We start from the raw sequence: 18,605 nt of genomic DNA, 5'->3' as shown, positions 1-18,605 counted from the left end.
GGGAGTTTGGGGGTGGGCCTTGGCCACATTTTGCTCAGGGACTGGCTGAGCATCCATCTCCCCGTGGGTGAGGGTCACTGATGGCCTTTGGATTTTTCCTCTGTCTCCTATTGAAATATTTTTACCTCCATCCACTGATATTCTCGATTTTCCTCTTCTTTTCCCCTTCCCGGGTTCACCCCCAGAGGGTGGGAGCAGCCAAGAGCCCAACCCTGCCCCATCCCGACCTGCCCCATCTCCATCCCTGACCCTCCCAGAGTTGGGTGGAGTTTTGGGGGGGTGACACTGGACACCAAGGATGGACACTGGTCCAGGTGTAAGAAGGTGGAGGGATGGAGGAGGAGGAGGAGGAGGTACAGGGGTGGAGCAGGAGTAACTATGGAGTAGCGGAAGGGATGGGAGATGAGCACAAGTAAGAAGAGGACACATGGACACTTGTACACTTGTCCCATCTCCTTATGGACTTGTGAACCACAGGCAGGGGACCTGCTGCCGCCTCTCGGGGTGCTCAGCACCCCCTGTCCGGGGCTCAGCACCCACCCGGCTGCACCCTGTTGTGCTGGTTTGTGTGTGGAGGGGCTGGGACCAAGGGAGGGCGTACAGAGGGGGCTCCTGGGAGAAGATGCTCAGTGCTTCCCCCTGCTCCAATTAGGATCCGCCCCTGGAAAAGGCCGAGGCATTAATCAATGTGCGGCCATGCCCCTGAGATAAGGTGTTTAAGAAGGTGAATCTGAAGGGATGAGGAAGAGGAAGGTGGAGGGAAATACCTCTGCTAACAGGGAGGGAGAGGAAGGCCGGCAGGAGGCGGGAGGTGCCCTGAGCAGAGAGTGCCCTGCACCCGTGGAGCCCCACGGGGGAGCAGATGCCCCCCCAGAGCCCCTGGGAGGGACCCAGGTGGGAGGAAGATCGTGGAGGACTGTCTCCCGTGGGAGGGAGCCCAGGGCGGAGCAGGGGAGGAGTGTGAGGAGTCCTCCCCCTGAGGAGGAAGGGGCGAGGGAGGGTCTGGGTGGGGCTCAGGTGCTGTCGGGGCTCGAAGCCCAACACAGCGCTAAGGGGAAAGACGATGGGGGGTGTGAGGAGGAGGAGAAGGGAAGGGAGGGAGCCGAGCAGGCAGAGCCATGCAGGAGGTGGGTGCTCTTCATGTGCCTTAAGAGCCCCCAGCTGAGCCCCTTTGGTCCCCCCCAGGCGCTGGGACAGCCGAGCAGAAGGAGGAGCAGTGCCAGCCCAGGGCAGAGCAGAGGGGGATGCTGCAAGGGCCCCAAGAGGAGCCCCAGAGCCCCGCGGTGGCCGTGGAGCACGATGGCCAACAGCAGCCCCGGGATACGCAAGGGAGCCGCGTTACGAGGGAACCTGAAAAATGCTCTTACGAAGGGACATGTGGTGATGACATTCCAGAAGACACAACCCAACCACCGATCAGCTCCAGAGAGAAGGAGGAGCACAAGTGTGAGCACTGTGGGAAGGTCTTTAACTCTGGGAGCAATATAAGGCGTCACCAATGCATCCACAGGGGTGAGAAGCCTTTCAAGTGCCAGGACTGTGGGAGGGGCTTCACACGGAGATGGAGCCTCCTATGTCACCAGAGGACACACACCAAGGAGAAGCCCTTTCCCTGCCCCACGTGTGGGAAACGCTTCTCCTGTAAGAAGAACCTCATCACCCACCAACTCATCCATAAGAGAGTGAGACGGTTCCTTTGCCCCCAGTGCGGGAAGAGCTTCTGGGTAAAGTCTCATCTCAGGAGTCATCAGGAATCCACCCACAATGGTGAGTCCTTGGTGGAGCCTTAATCCTGGAGTACATTGTGCTCAGCAATAAAATGGAGAGGAGGGTGTTGGAGGGTGGGGGGTTCCAGATTTTGGTCAGGACTTGGCTGGGCATCCATCTCCCCATGGGTGAGATTAGTGAGGGCCTTTGCATTTTGCTTGTCTATCTGTCCACTCCTATTGAAATATTTTTACCTCCACCCAGAGGATTTTCCCACGTTTCATCATCTTTTCCCCTTCCCAGTTTCACCCCCAGAAGGTGAGAGCAGCCCAGCCCTGCCCCATCTCCATCCCCGGGTATGGGGGAGTTCTGGGGGAATGAAATTGGAGAGAAAAGTGGAGAAGGGAAGGGAGGGAGCCGAGCAGGCAGAGCCGTGCAGGAGGTGGGTGCTCTTCATGTGCCTTAAGAGCCCCCAGCTGAGCCCCTTTGGTCCCCCCCAGGCGCTGGGACAGCCGAGCAGAAGGAGGAGCAGTGCCAGCCCAGGGCAGAGCAGAGGGGGATGCTGCAAGGGCCCCAAGAGGAGCCCCAGAGCCCCGCGGTGGCCGTGGAGCACGATGGCCAACAGCAGCCCCGGGATACGCAAGGGAGCCGCGGAACGGGGGAACCCCGAAAATGCTCTTTCAAAGGGACGTACGGTGAACAGACTCAAGGAGCCACAACCCAACCACGGAGTCGCTCCAGAAGGAGGAAGTACAAGTGTGAGCAGTGTGGGAAGGTCTTCACTTGGAGGAGCAGCCTGAGACGTCACCAAAAAATGAACACAGGATTGAGCCCCCACAATTTCCAGGGTTGTGGGAAGAAGTTATGGGATAACTGGAAACTCCTGTGTCACCGGAGAACACAAATGTATAAGCCCTTTCCCTGCCCCACGTGTGGGAAATGCTTCTCCTTTGTCTCGGACTTGAGCAGGCACCAACGCATCCACACAGGAGAAAAACCGTACACGTGCTCAGCCTGCAGGAAGAGCTTCCGCCAGCACACTCACCTCGTGAGGCACCATTTACTCGTCCACAACCGTGAGTCCTCAGGGGGTGGCATTGGGCATAATCCACGTATCACACCCTGCTCAGCAATAAAATGCAGAGGAGGGGGTTTAGGGGTGGGGGTTGGCCAGGTTTTGGTCAGGACCTGGCTGGGCATCCATCAACCCATGGGTGGGGGGGAGTGAGGGCCTTTGCATTTTTCCTGGCTATCTCTCTCCTCCTACTGAAATATTTTTCATCTCAGCCCCACGGGTTTTCTTGCTTCTATCTTCTTTTTCCCTTCCTGGGTTCACCCCCAGTGGGTCGGAGCAGCCAAGAGCCCAACCCTGCCCCATCCCCACCTGCCCCATCCCCATCCCCAGCCATTCCAGCATGGGGTGGAGTTTTCAGGAATTAGAAGTGGGGAGGAAGGGTGGGCACTGGCCCACGGTGAAGAGTCCCTGTGCCTTTACTTACTCACCCGTGGTACAAGGGCTCCAGCAGCTGGCAGCACCGTACTGGGTGATACTGGTCTGGGCGGGAGCTGCTGGAGTAGGTGGGTGTTCTTCATGTGCCTTAAGAGCCCCCAGCTGAGCCCCTTTGGTCCCCCCCAGGCGCTGGGACAGCCGAGCAGAAGGAGGAGCAGTGCCAGCCCAGGGCAGAGCAGAGGGGGATGCTGCAAGGGCCCCAAGAGGAGCCCCAGAGCCCCGCGGTGGCCGTGGAGCACGATGGCCAACAGCAGCCCCGGGATACGCAAGGGAGCCGCGGAACGGGGGAACCCCGAAAATGCTCTTTCAAAGGGACGTGTGGTGAAGACCCTCAGGAAGCCACAACCCAACCACCGAGTATCTCCAGGGCGAAGGAGTACAAGTGTGAAGATTGTGGGAAGGTCTTCACATCTGAGAGTAACCTGGGCCGTCACCAATGGATCCACAGGGGTGAGAAGCCCTTCAAGTGCCGGGACTGTGGGAAGGGCTTCAGACTGAAAGGAAACCTCCTGTTTCACCAGAAGGCACACGCCCACAAGAAGCCCTTTCCCTGCGTCACGTGCGGGAATCGCTTCTCCTGTAAGAACCAACTCATCACCCACCAACTCATCCATAAGGGGAAGAGACCGTTCCCCTGCCCCCAGTGCGGGAAGAGCTTCTGGGTAAAGTCTCATCTCAGGAGTCATCAGGAATCCACCCACAATGGTGAGTCCTCGGTGGAGCCTTAATCCTGGAGTACATTGTGCTCAGCAATAAAATGGAGAGGAGGGGGTTGGAGGGTGGGGGTTTCCAGATTTTGGTCAGGACCTGGCTGGGCATCCATCAGCCTATGGGCAGGGGTGAGTGATGATCTTTGCATATTTCCTGTCTGTCTCCTGCTGTTGAAGCATTTTTACCTCCACCCGTGTGTGTTCTCATATTTACTCTTCTATTCCACTTCCCAGTTTCACCCCCAGCAGGTGTGAGCAGCCAAGAGCCCAACCCTGCCCCATCCTGACCTGCCCCATCTCCATCCCCGGCCCTCCCAGGGGTGGGGGGAGTTTTGGTGCCTGAAAGTGGGAACAACGGGTGGGCTCTGGTGCAGGGTTAAGAAACAGGAGGGGTGGAGGAGGAGGACAAGCAGGAAGAGGAAGAATGAAGGAGGATGAGGAGTATCGGTAACAGGGGACACACGCACACAGAGCCCCTGTGCCTTTACACACTCACTGATGGTGGAAGGCTCCAGCAGCTGGCAGCACCGTACTGGGTGATACTGGTCTGGGTGGGAGCTGCTGGAGGAGGTGGGTGCTCTTCATGTGCCTTAAGAGCCCCCAGCTGAGCCCCTTTGGTCCCCCCCAGGCGCTGGGACAGCCGAGCAGAAGGAGGAGCAGTGCCAGCCCAGGGCAGAGCAGAGGGGGATGCTGCAAGGGCCCCAAGAGGAGCCCCAGAGCCCCGCGGTGGCCGTGGAGCACGATGGCCAACAGCAGCCCCGGGATACGCAAGGGAGCCGCGGAACGAGGAGACCCCGAAAATGCTCTTTCAAAGGGACGTGTGGTGAAGACCCTCAAGAAGACACAGCCCAGCCACAGAGTTGCTCCAGGAAGAAGTACAGGTGTGATCACTGTGGGAAGGTCTTCAATCATGCGGGCAACCTGGGCCGTCACCGACGGATCCACACGGGCGAGAAGCCCTTCAAGTGTCGGGTTTGCGGGAAGAGCTTCACACAGAAATGGAACCTCACGTGTCACGAGAAGATACACACCAAGGGGAAGCAATTTTTCTGCACCACGTGTAGGAAATACTTTTCCTTTCGATCTGACCTCATCAAACACCAGCGCAACCACATGAGGGATAGACTCTTCGCCTTGTTGCACTGTGAGATGAGTTTCCAGCAGAGTTATCACCTCTACCTCTGGAAGCATCAGAGAGCCATCCTCAGTGGTGAGTCTTCAGAGGGGTTTAACCCTGTATATTACATCCTGCTCAGCAATAAAATGGAGAGGAGGGGGGGTTTGGGGGTGGGGGTTGGCCAGATTTTGGTCAGGAATGGCTGAGGATCCATCAACCCATGGGTGGGGGGGAGTGGTGACGGCCTTTGCGTTTTTCCTCTGTCTCCTAATATTGAATTACCTCCCACCACAGATTTTTCCTCTTTTTTTTTTTCCACTTCCTGGGTTCACCGACAGTGGGTAGGAGCAGCCCACAGCCCAACCCTGCCCCATCCCAACCTGCCCCATCTCCATCCCATCTCTCGAGGGGTTGGGTGTGATAGTGGGGGTCAAGTGTGGTTGCTGGTCCGAGGTGAAGGAGAGGGAGGGATGGGCGAGGAGGAGGAGGAATGGAGGAGGAAGAGGAAGGATGAGGTACCGATACAACCCCAGAAATGCTCTTTCCAAGGGACGTGTGCTGATGACGTTGGAGTACCTTCAACCCCACCTCAGCGTAGCTCCAGAGGGAAGGAGAAAAAGTGTGAGGAATGTGGGAAGGTCTTCACCTGCAGGACCACCATGAAACGCCACCAAGAGATCCACACGGGAAAGAAGGCCTTCAAGTGCCAGGTCTGTGGGAAGAGCTACAGGCGGAAATGGAACCTCCTCTCTCACCAGAAAATACACGCCAAGGAGAATCGATTCTGCTGCGCCACGTGTGGAAAACGTTTTTTCCTGCGAGCTGACCTCATCATCCACCAACGCGCCCACACGCGGGAGAGACTCTACGACTTGTTGCACTGCGAGATGACGTTCCAGCACAGTTACCACGTCTACCTCTGGAGGCATCAGCAAGCCCGCCAGAATGGTGAGTGCTGGGTGGGGTCTTAATTCAGTATCACATCGTGAGCAGCAAAAAAACGCAGAGGAGGGGGGTTTGGGGGCGGGGGTTGGACAGATTTTGGTCAGGAACGGGCTGAGCATCCATCAACCCATGGGTGGGGGGGAGTGGTGACCTTTCTATTTTTTCCTCTGTCTCCTGCTACTGAACTATTTTAACTTCCAACCACAGGTTTTCTTGCTTTTCCGTTTTTTTCTTTTCTTTTTTTCGTTTTTCTTTTTGTTTTTTACCCTTTCCAAGTACCCTCACAGCGTGTGGGAGCAGCCAACAGGTCAACTCAGCCCCGTCCTGACATGACCCGTCCCATTCCTGGCCCTCCATTGGTCAGGGGAGTGTGGGATGGGGATGAGACTGGGGACCATTGGTGGGTGCTGGTCCAGGGGGAAGAAGGGGGATGGATGGAGGAGTAGCAGAAAGAGGAAGGATGAAGGAGGATGACAAGTATCAGTATCAGTAACACACACACACAGAGCCTCCATGTCTTTACACACCCACCGATGGTACAAGGTCTCCAACAGCTGGCAGCACCATACTGGGTGATACTGGTCTGAATGGGAGCTGCTGGAGGAGGTGGGTGCTCTTCATGTGCCTTAAGAGCCCCCAGCTGAGCCCCTTTGGTCCCCCCCAGGCGCTGGGACAGCCGAGCAGAAGGAGGAGCAGTGCCAGCCCAGGGCAGAGCAGAGGGGGATGCTGCAAGGGCCCCAAGAGGAGCCCCAGAGCCCCGCGGTGGCCGTGGAGCACGATGGCCAACAGCAGCCCCGGGATACGCAAGGGAACCGCGGAACGGGGGAACCCCAAAAAAGCTCTTTCAAAGGGACGTGTGGTGAAGACATTCCAGAAGACACAACCCAACCACGGAGCGTTTTCGGAGAGAAGGAGCAGTACAAGTGTGAGGAGTGTGGGAAGTTCTTCAAGTCTGGGACCAATCTGAGTTGTCACCAACGGATCCACAGGGGTGAGAAGCCCTTTATGTGCCAGGACTGCGGGAAGGGCTTCACACGGAGATGGAACCTCCAGTGCCACCAGAAGACACACACCAAGGAGAAGCCCTTTCCCTGCACCACGTGTGGGAAACGTTTCTCCTGTAGGACGAACCTCATCACCCACCAACTCATCCATAAGGGAAAGAGACCGTTCCCCTGCCCCCAGTGCGGGAAGAGCTTCTGGGTAAAGTCTCATCTCGGGAGTCATCAGGAATCCACCCACAATGGTGAGTCCTTGGTGGAGCCTTAATCCTGGAGTACATTGTGCTCAGCAATAAAATGGAGAGGAGGGGGTTGGAGGGTGGGGGTTTCCAGGTTTTGGTCAGGACCTGGCTGGGCATCCATCTCCCCATGGGTGGGGTCAGTGAGGGCCTTTGAATTTTTCCTGTCTATCTGTCTCCTCTTATTAAACTAGTTTTACCTCAGCTCACAGGATTTTCCCACTTTTCATCATCTTTTCCCCTTCGCAGTTCCACCCCCAGCAGGTAAGAGCAGCCCAGCCCTGCCCCATCCTGACCGGCCCCATCTCCATCCCCAGCATTCACAGGGTTGGGGGGAGTTTTGGGGGCTGAAAGTGGGGAGCAATGGTGGGTGATGTTCCACGGAGAATAAGAGGGAGTGTTGGAGGTGGAGTAGGAGGAGCAGGAAGAGGATGGATGAGGGAGAAAGAGGTGGATTGGTAGGAGGACACACACACACACACACACACACAGAGCTATGGGTAACTCTGCACGGGCACCCCCATGTCCTCACAGGCTTGTGCACAGCCCCACACCTGCATGTGCACACCCATGTGCGCACACACACACACACACAGAGCCCCCGTGTGTTTACACACACACCAATGGCACAAGGGCTGCAGCAGCTGGCAGCACCGTACTGGGTGATACTGGTCTGGGCGGGAGCTGCTGGAGGAGGTGGGTGCTCTTCATGTGCCTTAAGAGCCCCCAGCTGAGCCCCTTTGGTCCCCCCCAGGCGCTGGGACAGCCGAGCAGAAGGAGGAGCAGTGCCAGCCCAGGGCAGAGCAGAGGGGGATGCTGCAAGGGCCCCAAGAGGAGCCCCAGAGCCCCGCGGTGGCCGTGGAGCACGATGGCCAACAGCAGCCCCGGGATACGCAAGGGAGCCGCGGAACGAGGGAACCCCGAAAATGCTCTTTCAAAGGGACGTACGGTGAAGACCCTCAAGAAGACACAACCCAACCACGGAGCATTTTCGGAGAGAAGGAGCAGTACAAGTGTGAGGAGTGTGGGAAGTTCTTCAAGTCTGGGACCAATCTGAGTTGTCACCAACGGATCCACAGGGGTGAGAAGCCCTTTATGTGCCAGGACTGCGGGAGGGGCTTCACACGGAGATGGAGCCTCCAGTGCCACCAGAAGAGACACACCAAGGAGAAGCCCTTTCCCTGCCCCACGTGTGGGAAACGTTTCTCCTGTAGGACGAACCTCATCACCCACCAACTCATCCATAAGGGGGAGAGACCGTTCCCCTGCCCCCAGTGCGGGAAGAGCTTCTGGGTAAAGTCTGATCTCAGGAGTCATCAGGAATCCACCCACAATGGTGAGTCCTCCGTGGAGCCTTAATCCTGGAGTACATTGTGCTCAGCAATAAAATGGAGAGGAGGGGGTTGGAGGGTGGGGGTTTCCAGATTTTGGTCAGGACCTGGCTGGGCATCCATCTCCCCATGGGTGGGGTCAGTGAGGGCCTTTGCAATTTTCCTGTCTATCTGTCCCCTCCTATTGAATTATTTTATCTCCATCGACAGGATTTTCTCACTTTTCATCAAGTTTTCCCATTCCCAGGTTCACCAACAGAGGGTGGGAGCAGCCAAGAGCCCAGCCCTGCCCCATCCCGACCTGCCCCATCTCCATCCCCGGCCTTCACAGGGCTGGGGGGAGTTTTGGAGGCTGAAAGTGGGGAGCAATGGCGGGAGCTGATCCACAGTGAGGAACTGGGTGAGTTGGAGGAGGAGGGGCAGGAAGGGGAAGGATGTGGGAGACTGAGGCATATTGGTAGGAAGGGACACACGTGAGCACACACACACACACACACACACACACACACAGAGCCCCCGTGTCTTTACACACACACCGATGGCACAAGGACTCCAGCAGCTGGCAGCACTGTACTGGGTGATACTGGTCTGGGTGGGAGCTGCTGGAGGAGGTGGGTGCTCTTCATGTGCCTTAAGAGCCCCCAGCTGAGCCCCTTTGGTCCCCCCCAGGCGCTGGGACAGCCGAGCAGAAGGAGGAGCAGTGCCAGCCCAGGGCAGAGCAGAGGGGGATGCTGCAAGGGCCCCAAGAGGAGCCCCAGAGCCCCGCGGTGGCCGTGGAGCACGATGGCCAACAGCAGCCCCGGGATACGCCAGGGAGCCGCGGAACGGGGGAACCCCGAAAATGCTCTTTCAAAGGGACGTACGGTGAAGACCCTCAAGAAGACACAACCCAACCACAGAGCGTTTTCAGAGAGAAAGAGCAGTACAAGTGTGAGGAGTGTGGGAAGTTCTTCAAGTCTGGGACCAATCTGAGTTGTCACCAACGGATCCACAGGGGTGAGAAGCCCTTTATGTGCCAGGACTGCGGGAAGGGCTTCACACGGAGATGGAACCTCCAGTGCCACCAGAGGACACACACCAAGGAGAAGCCCTTTCCCTGCACCACATGCGAGAAACACTTCTCCTGTAGGACGAACCTCATCAAACACCAACGCATCCACACGGGAGAGAAACCGTTCCCCTGCCCCCAGTGCGGGAAGAGCTTCTTGGTAAAGTCTGATCTCACGAGTCATCAGGAATCCGTCCACAATGGTGAGTCCTCGGTGGAGCCTTAACCCCATATCACATCCTGCTCAGCAATAAAATGGAGAGGAGGGGGTTTGGGGTAGGGGATGGGCCAGATTTTGGTCAGGACCTGGCTGGGCATCCATCTCCCTATTGGTGGGGTCAGTGAGGGCCTTTGCACTTTTCCTGTCTATTTCCCTCTTCTTACTGAAATATTTTTCATCTCAACGCACGGGTTTTCTCACTCTTCCTCTTCTTTCCCCTTCCTGGGTTCACCCCCGAGAGTGGGAGCAGCCAAGAGCCCGACCCTGCCCCCTCCCAACCTGACCCATCTCCATCCCCGGCCCTCCCAGGGATGGGGGGAGTTTTGAGGGGGTGAAAGTGGGGAGCAATGGTGGGCACTTTTTCCACGGTGAAGAAGAGGGAGATTTCAGGGTGGAGGAGGAGCAGGAAGAGGAATGATGAGGGAGAATGAGGAGTATTGGTAGGAGGGGACACACACACACACACACACACACAGAGAGCCCCTGTGCCTTCACACACACACCAATGGTACAAGGGCTCCAGCATCTGGCAGCACCGTACTGGGTGATACTGGTCTGGGCGGGAGCTGCTGGAGGAGGTGGGTGCTCTTCATGTGCCTTAAGAGCCCCCAGCTGAGCCCCTTTGGTCCCCCCCAGGCGCTGGGACAGCCGAGCAGAAGGAGGAGCAGTGCCAGCCCAGGGCAGAGCAGAGGGGGATGCTGCAAGGGCCCCAAGAGGAGCCCCAGAGCCCCGCGGTGGCCGTGGAGCACGATGGCCAACAGCAGCCCCGGGATACGCAAGGGAGCCGCGGAACGGGGGAACCCCAGAAAAGCTCTTTTACAGTTGAAAATGGTGATAATTTTCAGAAAGGTACAGCCCAACCCCTGAGTAGGTCCAGAAAGAAGGTCCACAAGTGTGAGCACTGTGAGAAGGTCTACAAGTCTAGGAACAATCTGAGACGTCACCAATGGATCCACAGGGGTGAGAAGCCCTTCAAGTGCCAGGACTGTGGGAAGGGCTTCACACGGAAATGGAACCTCTGGTGTCACCTGAACGCACGTAGCAAGGAGAAGCCCTTTCCCTGCACCACGTGTGGGAAATACTTCTCCTGTAAGACAGAAGTCATCCAACACCAACGCATCCACACCGGAGAGAGACCGTTCCCCTGCCCCCAGTGCGGGAAGAGCTTCCGGACGAAGTCTCATGTCAAGAGTCATCTGCGATACATCCACAAAGGTGAGTCCTTGGGGGAGTGTTAGTCCTGAAGTACATCCTGCTCAGCAATAAAATGGAGAGGAGGGGGTTTGGGGTTGGGGATTGGCCAGATTTTTGGTCAGGACCTGGCTGGGCATCCATCAGCCTATGGGCAGGGGTCAGTGATGGCCTTTGCACTTTTCCTGTCTTATCTCTCTCCTCCTCCAGAAATATTTTTCATCTCAACCCATGGGTTTTCTTGATTTTATCTTCTTTTCTCCTTCCCAGTTTCACCCCCAGTGGGTGGGAGCAGCCAAGAGCCCAACCCTGCCCCATCCCGACCTGCCCCATCTCCATCCCCGGCCCTCACAGGGTTGGGGGGAGTTTTGGGGGCTGAAAGTGGGGAGCAATGGTGGGCGCTGGTCCACGGTGAGGAAGTGGGAGAGTTGGAGGAGGAGGAGCAGGAAGGGGAAGGATGTGGGAGACTGAGGCATATTGGTAGGAGGGGACAAACGTGAGCACACACACACACACACACACACACACATTGCCCCCGTGTCTTTATACACTCACTGATGCTAAAAGGTCTCCAGCATCTGGCAGCACCGTACTGGGGGATACTGGTCTGGGTGGGAGCTGCTGGAGGAGGTGGGTGCTCTTCATGTGCCTTAAGAGCCCCCAGCTGAGCCCCTTTGGTCCCCCCCAGGCGCTGGGACAGCCGAGCAGAAGGAGGAGCAGTGCCAGCCCAGGGCAGAGCAGAGGGGGATGCTGCAAGGGCCCCAAGAGGAGCCCCAGAGCCCCGCGGTGGCCGTGGAGCACGATGGCCAACAGCAGCCCCGGGATACGCAAGGGAGCCGTGGAACGGGGGAACCCCAGAAATGCTCTTCCAGCAGTAAAAATGGTGAAAACCTTCAGAAAGTTACAAGCCAACCACAGAGTAGCTCCAGAAGGAAGGAGTACAAGTGTGAGCAGTGTGGGAAATTCTTCAGCAGTCAGCACTATGTGACCCGTCACCAACGGACCCACACGGGAGAGAAGCCCTTCAAGTGCCAGGAGTGTGGGAAGAGCTTCAGGGATAGCTGCTACCTCCAGATTCACCGGAGGACACACACCGAGGCGAAGCCCTACTCCTGCGCCACATGTGGGAAACGCTTCTACTCTAGCTCAAAAGTCGTCAGACACCAACGCATCCACACACAAGAAAGAATGTTCGCCTGCTCGCACTGTGACAAGAAATTCCGGATAAAGTGTCAACTCAGGAGTCATCAGGCAGCCCTTCACCAGGGTGAGTCCTCCCGGGGGGGTTTAGCGTGAGATGTCGCAGGCCCTGGGGGAGCTGTGGGTGGCGATGGCTGAGTGCAATGGATTTCTCTCCTGCAGGCACCGAGCCCCCAGCTGGAGCCAGGACAAGCACCCCCGGTGCTGGAGGAGGAGTTGGAGAGCAAGGAGGAGCAGACACCGCCGGGACAAGGGGAGGGCGTGAAGAACACCCACCCAGCCACCAGCAAGCCGGTGGCCCGCGCCACGCGGGGGACCTCTAACTGCCCCGAGGGTGGGAAGATCTTCCGCGGGAGTAACAGCAGGAGACGTCACCAAAGAAATCACCCGGGAGAACGACCCCACAAGGGCCCAGATGGCGGGAAGACCTGCAAGGACTTCTCCAGCCTCATCTCCCAGCACAGGGCCCAGAAGGGAGAGAGACCGTACAAGTGCCTGGAGGGTGGGGAGAGCTTCACCCTTCCTGAGCAGCTCCCACCTCGCCACGCACGACTGTCTCCCCGCACAGGAGAGCTCCCACCCGTGCCTGTTCTGCGGGCAGTCATTCAGCGTGGGCACCGGGTGTCTTGTCCACCAGAGGCCCCCTTGGAGGAGGTGCCCGTGGGCCAGGGAGCTTCTCTGGGGGCGATGGGCCCCCAAATCAGGGGCCTGTGGCCTCCCTGGGTAGGGACTTCCAGCCCTCTGGTCTCGTCCCATGAGCCGGGCGATGCTGGAGGGGAACTTGAGAGATGTCTGGGGGTGCTAATGCCCCAGCAAGGTGTGTGTGGGGGTGAGGGGCTGCGTGAGCCTCTCTCTGATCTAAACCTGAGTGCCTGCACACGGGAGTAAATTTGGAGGAGATTTGCCGGCAGGTGCCTCGGGTACATGGACAACGTGGCTCTTCCTTCACCCAGCGCGTGGGACCATCCCGCCCCAGAGCCCCAGCACCTCCCTGGGGACTCGTGGGTGCGGGCAGAGGCGATGTTTAAGAACCGCTGCCTGCCTGGGAACCCAGGGAGCTCCCCTGAGCCCAGAGGGAGTGTAAAGGCTCGTTAGTCCGCGAGGGCGTTAACAAGAGCCAGCGCCGAGCAAAGTGCTGGACAGTCTCGGTACGACGTGCTGGGGGTGTTGGTTGTGCGGCACAAGCTGTGACCCCCGTGTGGTGTTTCACTCCGTTTGCTCTCAGGATGTTTCTCTCTCCCTGCTCATCTCTCCCTTCGTTAAGTGTGTGTCCCGTTAATTAACACGTGACTCCAACCTGTGCGGCTGAACTCAGGCGGTGGCTTTTGTGCTTCCTGGTGGGATACAGCGATCCCCGAGCAGAGGGATTTATTTCTGGGGAGTCGGCGCAGAGCTGGGGGCTGGTGGTAATTCCCCCCGGCCAGCGCCCCGCCCCAGAGAACCCCCCTGGATTTCTCCACTTGGGAGCACACGCAGACACCGGGGCTGGAGTGACCGGGGGGTTTCTTATCGCCCTGTCCCTCGCGGGTTCCCAACGCGCCTCGTGGCGATGCCAACACACAGGGTCTTGTCATTGCTGGGCCCAGCTCCGAGGGGGGGGACGCGGCTTCTTGGGCTTCAGCTATGTCAGTTGTCGCTGTGTCCCCCCCCCCCAGTAATTACGGCCAATTTTTTGCTGACCTTACAACGCTCAGCCATTCATCCAACCTTTCGCGGCAGGATGTTCCTCTCTTATCAATCTTTTGTCCGTCCCCCCCCTCAAGGGTTCAGTGCAAGATTTCAGGTTTAAAACAAAGCCCGTGATTGCTGCTCGTCCTTAGGAGCTTGGCGCAGGGCAGCCGAGTCTAACTGAACCTGTCCCTCTACCTTAGGCACTAACCCGAACAGATGGTTTTACTCCGTCTCAAGACTCGAAAAGAGAAAATTCACTCTAGTTTCTCTTATATTAGTCTCACTTGCTCATAACTTGACCTCCCTCCCGCAGAAAATTTCCCAAAACACAGTTTTGTCGTGCGGACACGTACAAAAACCAAGTTAAAACGGTTACTTTCACGCTCAGTAACTTCCTCACCCGCAGACTCAGGTCGGGGAACCAGCAAATGAACCATCAAAATGTTTCTTCGACTCTATAAGAGGTGTCATCCTTTTGCATCTCCTGGAGTATTTTTGCCTGCTTCCAGGGTTGGGTTGGTTTTTTGTTTGTTTTCTGGGTTTTTTTGGTAGAAATTTTATCGCTCTGCTCTATGTACACACCACAATTAGCATTTAAACCCATGCGGACCCCTCCTTGGGGGTGGGTGGGTGGTGTAGCATCCTCTCAGGAACCATTCTGTTTCGTAAAGTGATTTTTAGCGAATTCAGACACTTCTTGTAGGGCTTTTAATAAGCGTCTTGAAGTTGTCCCGAATTTTTCTCAGTTGCAATAGAAATATTTACCGATTTCACTCCAAACCAGGGAATAAACCACCTTAACAACAAGGTGAAACCCCATAGGCTGCTCGACCAAGGGTTTATTATTATTTTTGTTCCTTCAGCGCTATGTCCTCATCCATACTCAACGTTCTAATTTCTTAATTATTGTGGTATTTGGAATTATGACACACACACACACCCCCCCTAGAACGCAAATTTTGGACCAGTTTGGTGGTGAGGCCTCACGGGCTTCAGTTCCACACATCTAGCAGCAACCTGTCCCGTTGGGTGTGAGCCAATCATCTTCATCCCAACCTTCTGAGATTTAATCGTTTTTGCTGTTTTACAATACGGGTTATTCCCTGTTGGAATATTAATTGCCTTTGGGCCTGGTTTTAAGCAACGGGCATAACCCTCTTGTAGAACCTCCACGTCCAACCTCTCGGTTTTTCGGACTATTAATTGTGGGAGTAACGTTGTCCCAAATGGCACCCCATGAGATCTGGGTTGGTCCTGGAATTCCAGTCAAGGGAATTCCCTTTCTTGAATATTCCAGAAAGTGGGTGCGGACCAAACAATTTGATTGATTAAAGGCGTTTTAGTAGCGTTTCACTCCATCCACAGGCAACAGAGGAGCATCACACCCCCACCGCCGTCTAGTTCCTTCATTTCTTATTCCGAATAAATCCCTGTACTTACACAACTATCAAAGGTAGAAACCCAATTATTAAAGCACGACATCAGGATCCGAATTCCCGCTCGTGGTGGGTGGGACGTCTGCACGTTTCATTTGTGTTTCCTGACACAACTTTTGAAGATTTCCCTCTTTAAGGTTTGACTCATCCTTTCTCCTTCCCCACTTCGTCGGGGTCTCCAAGGTGCGTGTAGATCCCACTTAGCAGCTTCCTGAATTACTTCAGCTAAAAAGCGAGGCCCCCGCCGTCCCACGGGATTTACATTTTTTTGGGTCTTTGTAGCCCGAAGCAGAGGGATTATTGCGTCTGTAACTCCACTGACAGCGTCATTATTCCCTGATTTATTCTGATCCTGTGAGTCCCATCAACTGGCAAATCTCCGCTTTCTGGTGGAACATCCGTTTTAACCAAACTTTCAGAAAAAAAAAAAAAAAAAAAAGCTGAGCTGTGCACGATGTTTATAGAATCAGAGAATCCCAGAATCAGGTTGGAAAAGCTCCTCGGGGTCAGCGAGTCCGACCCTCAGCCCGACTCTACAAAGTTCTCCCCTACCCCACATCCCCCACAGCTCATCCTGACGGCCCTGAAACCCCCCCAGGGCTGGGGACTCCCCCCTCCATCTCCCTGGGCAGCCTGTCCCGCTCTCTGACCACTCTTTTGGTGAAATATTTTTTCCTCACGCCCAGCCTGACCCTCCCCTGTTGCAGTTTCAAGCCGTTCCCTCTTGTCCTGTCACTAATCCCCTGTGAGACGAGACCAGCCCCAATCTCTCCGCAACGTCCTTCCAAGTAGTGGTAGAGCGATGAGGTCTCCCCTCAGCCTCCTCCTCCTCCTCACACGGGTTAATTCGCTCTCTCCAATCACACAGCCCATTGGTTTTTATGAAAAAAAAAAAAAAAAAGCCTGATCATCCGCCTCAACGATGGGAATTGTCGCTTTGCTTAAAGGTCCCTTACAACGAGTTGAGACACAATGAGTTGCTCCATTATCAATTAAGAACTCGATAGTTTCATTCCCTGGAGTAACCGGACCCGGGGGCTCAGCTGGGGGAGTTTTAATAACGTCCCCCGACACCCCCACCCCCCCCCCAGCTCATTCTATATCCTCTTCCACCATCACACCAGTAACGGCTTCCGTGGGATTTGAGCTCCCCTTTGCGTTAAGACATTTATTTTCCCAAAGTTCTTCCTTACACCGCTTACACCCAAGGGTGCTCTCCGAATCAGTCACCCAGAAACTTTCCCTCCATCACCTCCTCATCCCATTCTCCCACCTCCCCACCCCGCTACCTCCAATCCCAATATTTACGCCACCAGCGAGTTGCCCCTGCGAAGGCACATTTTTAAGCCTTGGCCCAACCTCGTCCTTCCTTTTCCCTATCGCCCCACGACCTCGTAAACCATTTCAATTAATTCCGTAACGGGTTTCCTCGCTGCTCCTTCAGTCCTAGTTTCATTTTTCTATCTGGTTCCGACCACGCCACAACCCATCCATCACGTATTTCCCGATTATTCTCCTCATCTGGATCAAAAATCCGCCCCTTTTCATACCCGCTCAGAGAAGGCAGAAGGGGTTTCATCCGGTCCCGGGCTAATTTAATAATAATTCTGATTATGTCTAATAATAATGATTCTGAATCTGTGAATTTCATATCCTTAAATAGATTCTTTTTTTTCCAGCCTCATTTTTTTCCTCCAATCTTTTCTTCCAAACCCGTTTTTTTACTCCTTCTAATACCAAGCAGCTATTTTTCAGCCCCATTTTTTTTTTTACTCCTTGTAATATCAAGCAGATATTCTCTTCTTCCAGCCCCAATTTTTTTCCTCTTTGTAATACCAAGTAGATATTCTTTTCTTCCAACCGCATTTTTTTCCCTAATACCAAGCAGATATTTTTCAGCCCCATTTTTTTTCCTCCTTCTAATACCAAGCAGATATTTTTTTCTTCCAGCCCCATTTTTTTTCCTCCTTCTAATACCAAGCAGATATTCTTTTCCTCCAACCCCATTTTTTTACTCCTTTTAATATCAAGCAGATATTCTTTTCTTCCAGCCCCATTTTTTTCCTTTTTCTAATACCAAGCAGATACTCTTTTCCTCCAACCCCATTTTTTTTCCTCCTTGTAGTATCAAGCCCCTGCACCTCTGGGTAACCCATCATCCCCTCCGCTGTATTTGGGTCAGGTCTGGTTTGGGATCTAAGCTCATTATTCCCAGGGACATCTCATTTTTCTTTCTCCTTCCTAGCCCGTTTCCAACACTTTTTTGTTTTCCCTCAGCTGTGAATAAAGCATCGAACGACACCTGCAGATCCTCCCAAATCCAGATTACGAGTCGGTATTCTCGTCTTCATCAACCGAGGAGCTTTCTCTGGCTTTTCTCCGCACGAACCTACCGGCTGCTTCCAGTTTAACAAATCCGAAGTAGGAAACGGGACACGTACAAACACTGGGCCACCCATCCCCACACCCTGCCAGAGGGGTGCCTGGATAACAAAACCTTCACCTCTTTTTTTGGCTCGCAGCTGGGCTACAAGTTTCTCTCCCTTAGTGGGAGCAGCCCACCATCACCCCCGCCCCGTCCCCAGCCCCTCCGGCTCTCCTCCATTTTGAGAACGGATCGGCAGAACTAAGAGGGAAATATTCTCTTCCAGGGGAGACTCCAGTCCCTTTTTCCCGGCCCCACAATCCAACACAACGACGTTTCTGATCGTTTCCATCCACCCATTCAGTACCCAACATCTATATTCCATGTGTGTCCCCCCCCATATTTAACCTACATTTCCTTCGACTGCCATCATCATGAAAGTCATAAAAGCATCCACATACGGTACTTCCGCCCATTTTCCTTCACCTTTACAAAACATTAGCTGTAACATAGTATTATATTTTTAAAGACACCTTCCCCACACCCCCCCACTTCAGGCCATTTTCCCCCGTCATCTAAAAAAACATCCAGGCCACCACTGACGACAGTATTTTACGTTTTTTTTTCTATACTTAGAGGATCTCCTCCAAATTTTTTCCATGATATACCCCAGGGAGGGCCGCCAGGAGAAGTCGTGGTAGGGGACGCCACACCCACCTTTGTTTAATAAATTATATTATGCAATGCCCTTACCCTTATTAGTCTGGACCATCTAATAACCCACCACTGCACCCTGCTCCGACACACCCCTCCGGTTGATAAATTTTTTTTTTCTTGTTCTGAAAAAGCACAATCTTGACCCAAAATCCCAAGCTCACCCCCACACACACCCCCTTTTCCCCCGAAATACCTCT

At 55.0% G+C, this 18,605-nt stretch overlaps 2 protein-coding genes across 2 annotated transcripts; both read left to right on the top strand.

The window, feature by feature from the left end:
- Positions 1-332: 332 nt before the first annotated feature.
- LOC141972552 (uncharacterized) lies at positions 333-5,366 on the top strand. The gene is made up of 5 exons (XM_074930445.1): positions 333-412; positions 1,421-1,771; positions 2,452-2,783; positions 3,530-3,922; positions 4,733-5,366. The coding sequence occupies exons 1-5, from the start codon at positions 333-335 to the stop codon at positions 5,248-5,250; spliced, it is 1,674 nt and encodes a 557-aa protein (XP_074786546.1). The 3' UTR covers positions 5,251-5,366.
- Positions 5,367-9,098: 3,732 nt separating this feature from the next.
- LOC141972551 (uncharacterized) lies at positions 9,099-11,066 on the top strand. Its single transcript, XM_074930444.1, has 3 exons — positions 9,099-9,171; positions 9,416-9,768; positions 10,749-11,066. Exons 1-3 carry the CDS (start codon positions 9,099-9,101, stop codon positions 11,064-11,066), a joined length of 744 nt encoding a protein of 247 aa, XP_074786545.1.
- The last annotated feature ends 7,539 nt before the right edge of the window (positions 11,067-18,605 follow it).

This window comes from Athene noctua, chromosome 34, assembly GCF_965140245.1.
Source record: "Athene noctua chromosome 34, bAthNoc1.hap1.1, whole genome shotgun sequence".
Classification (NCBI taxonomy): Eukaryota; Metazoa; Chordata; class Aves; order Strigiformes; family Strigidae; genus Athene; species Athene noctua.
This window is presented reverse-complemented; position numbering and strand designations above follow the sequence as displayed.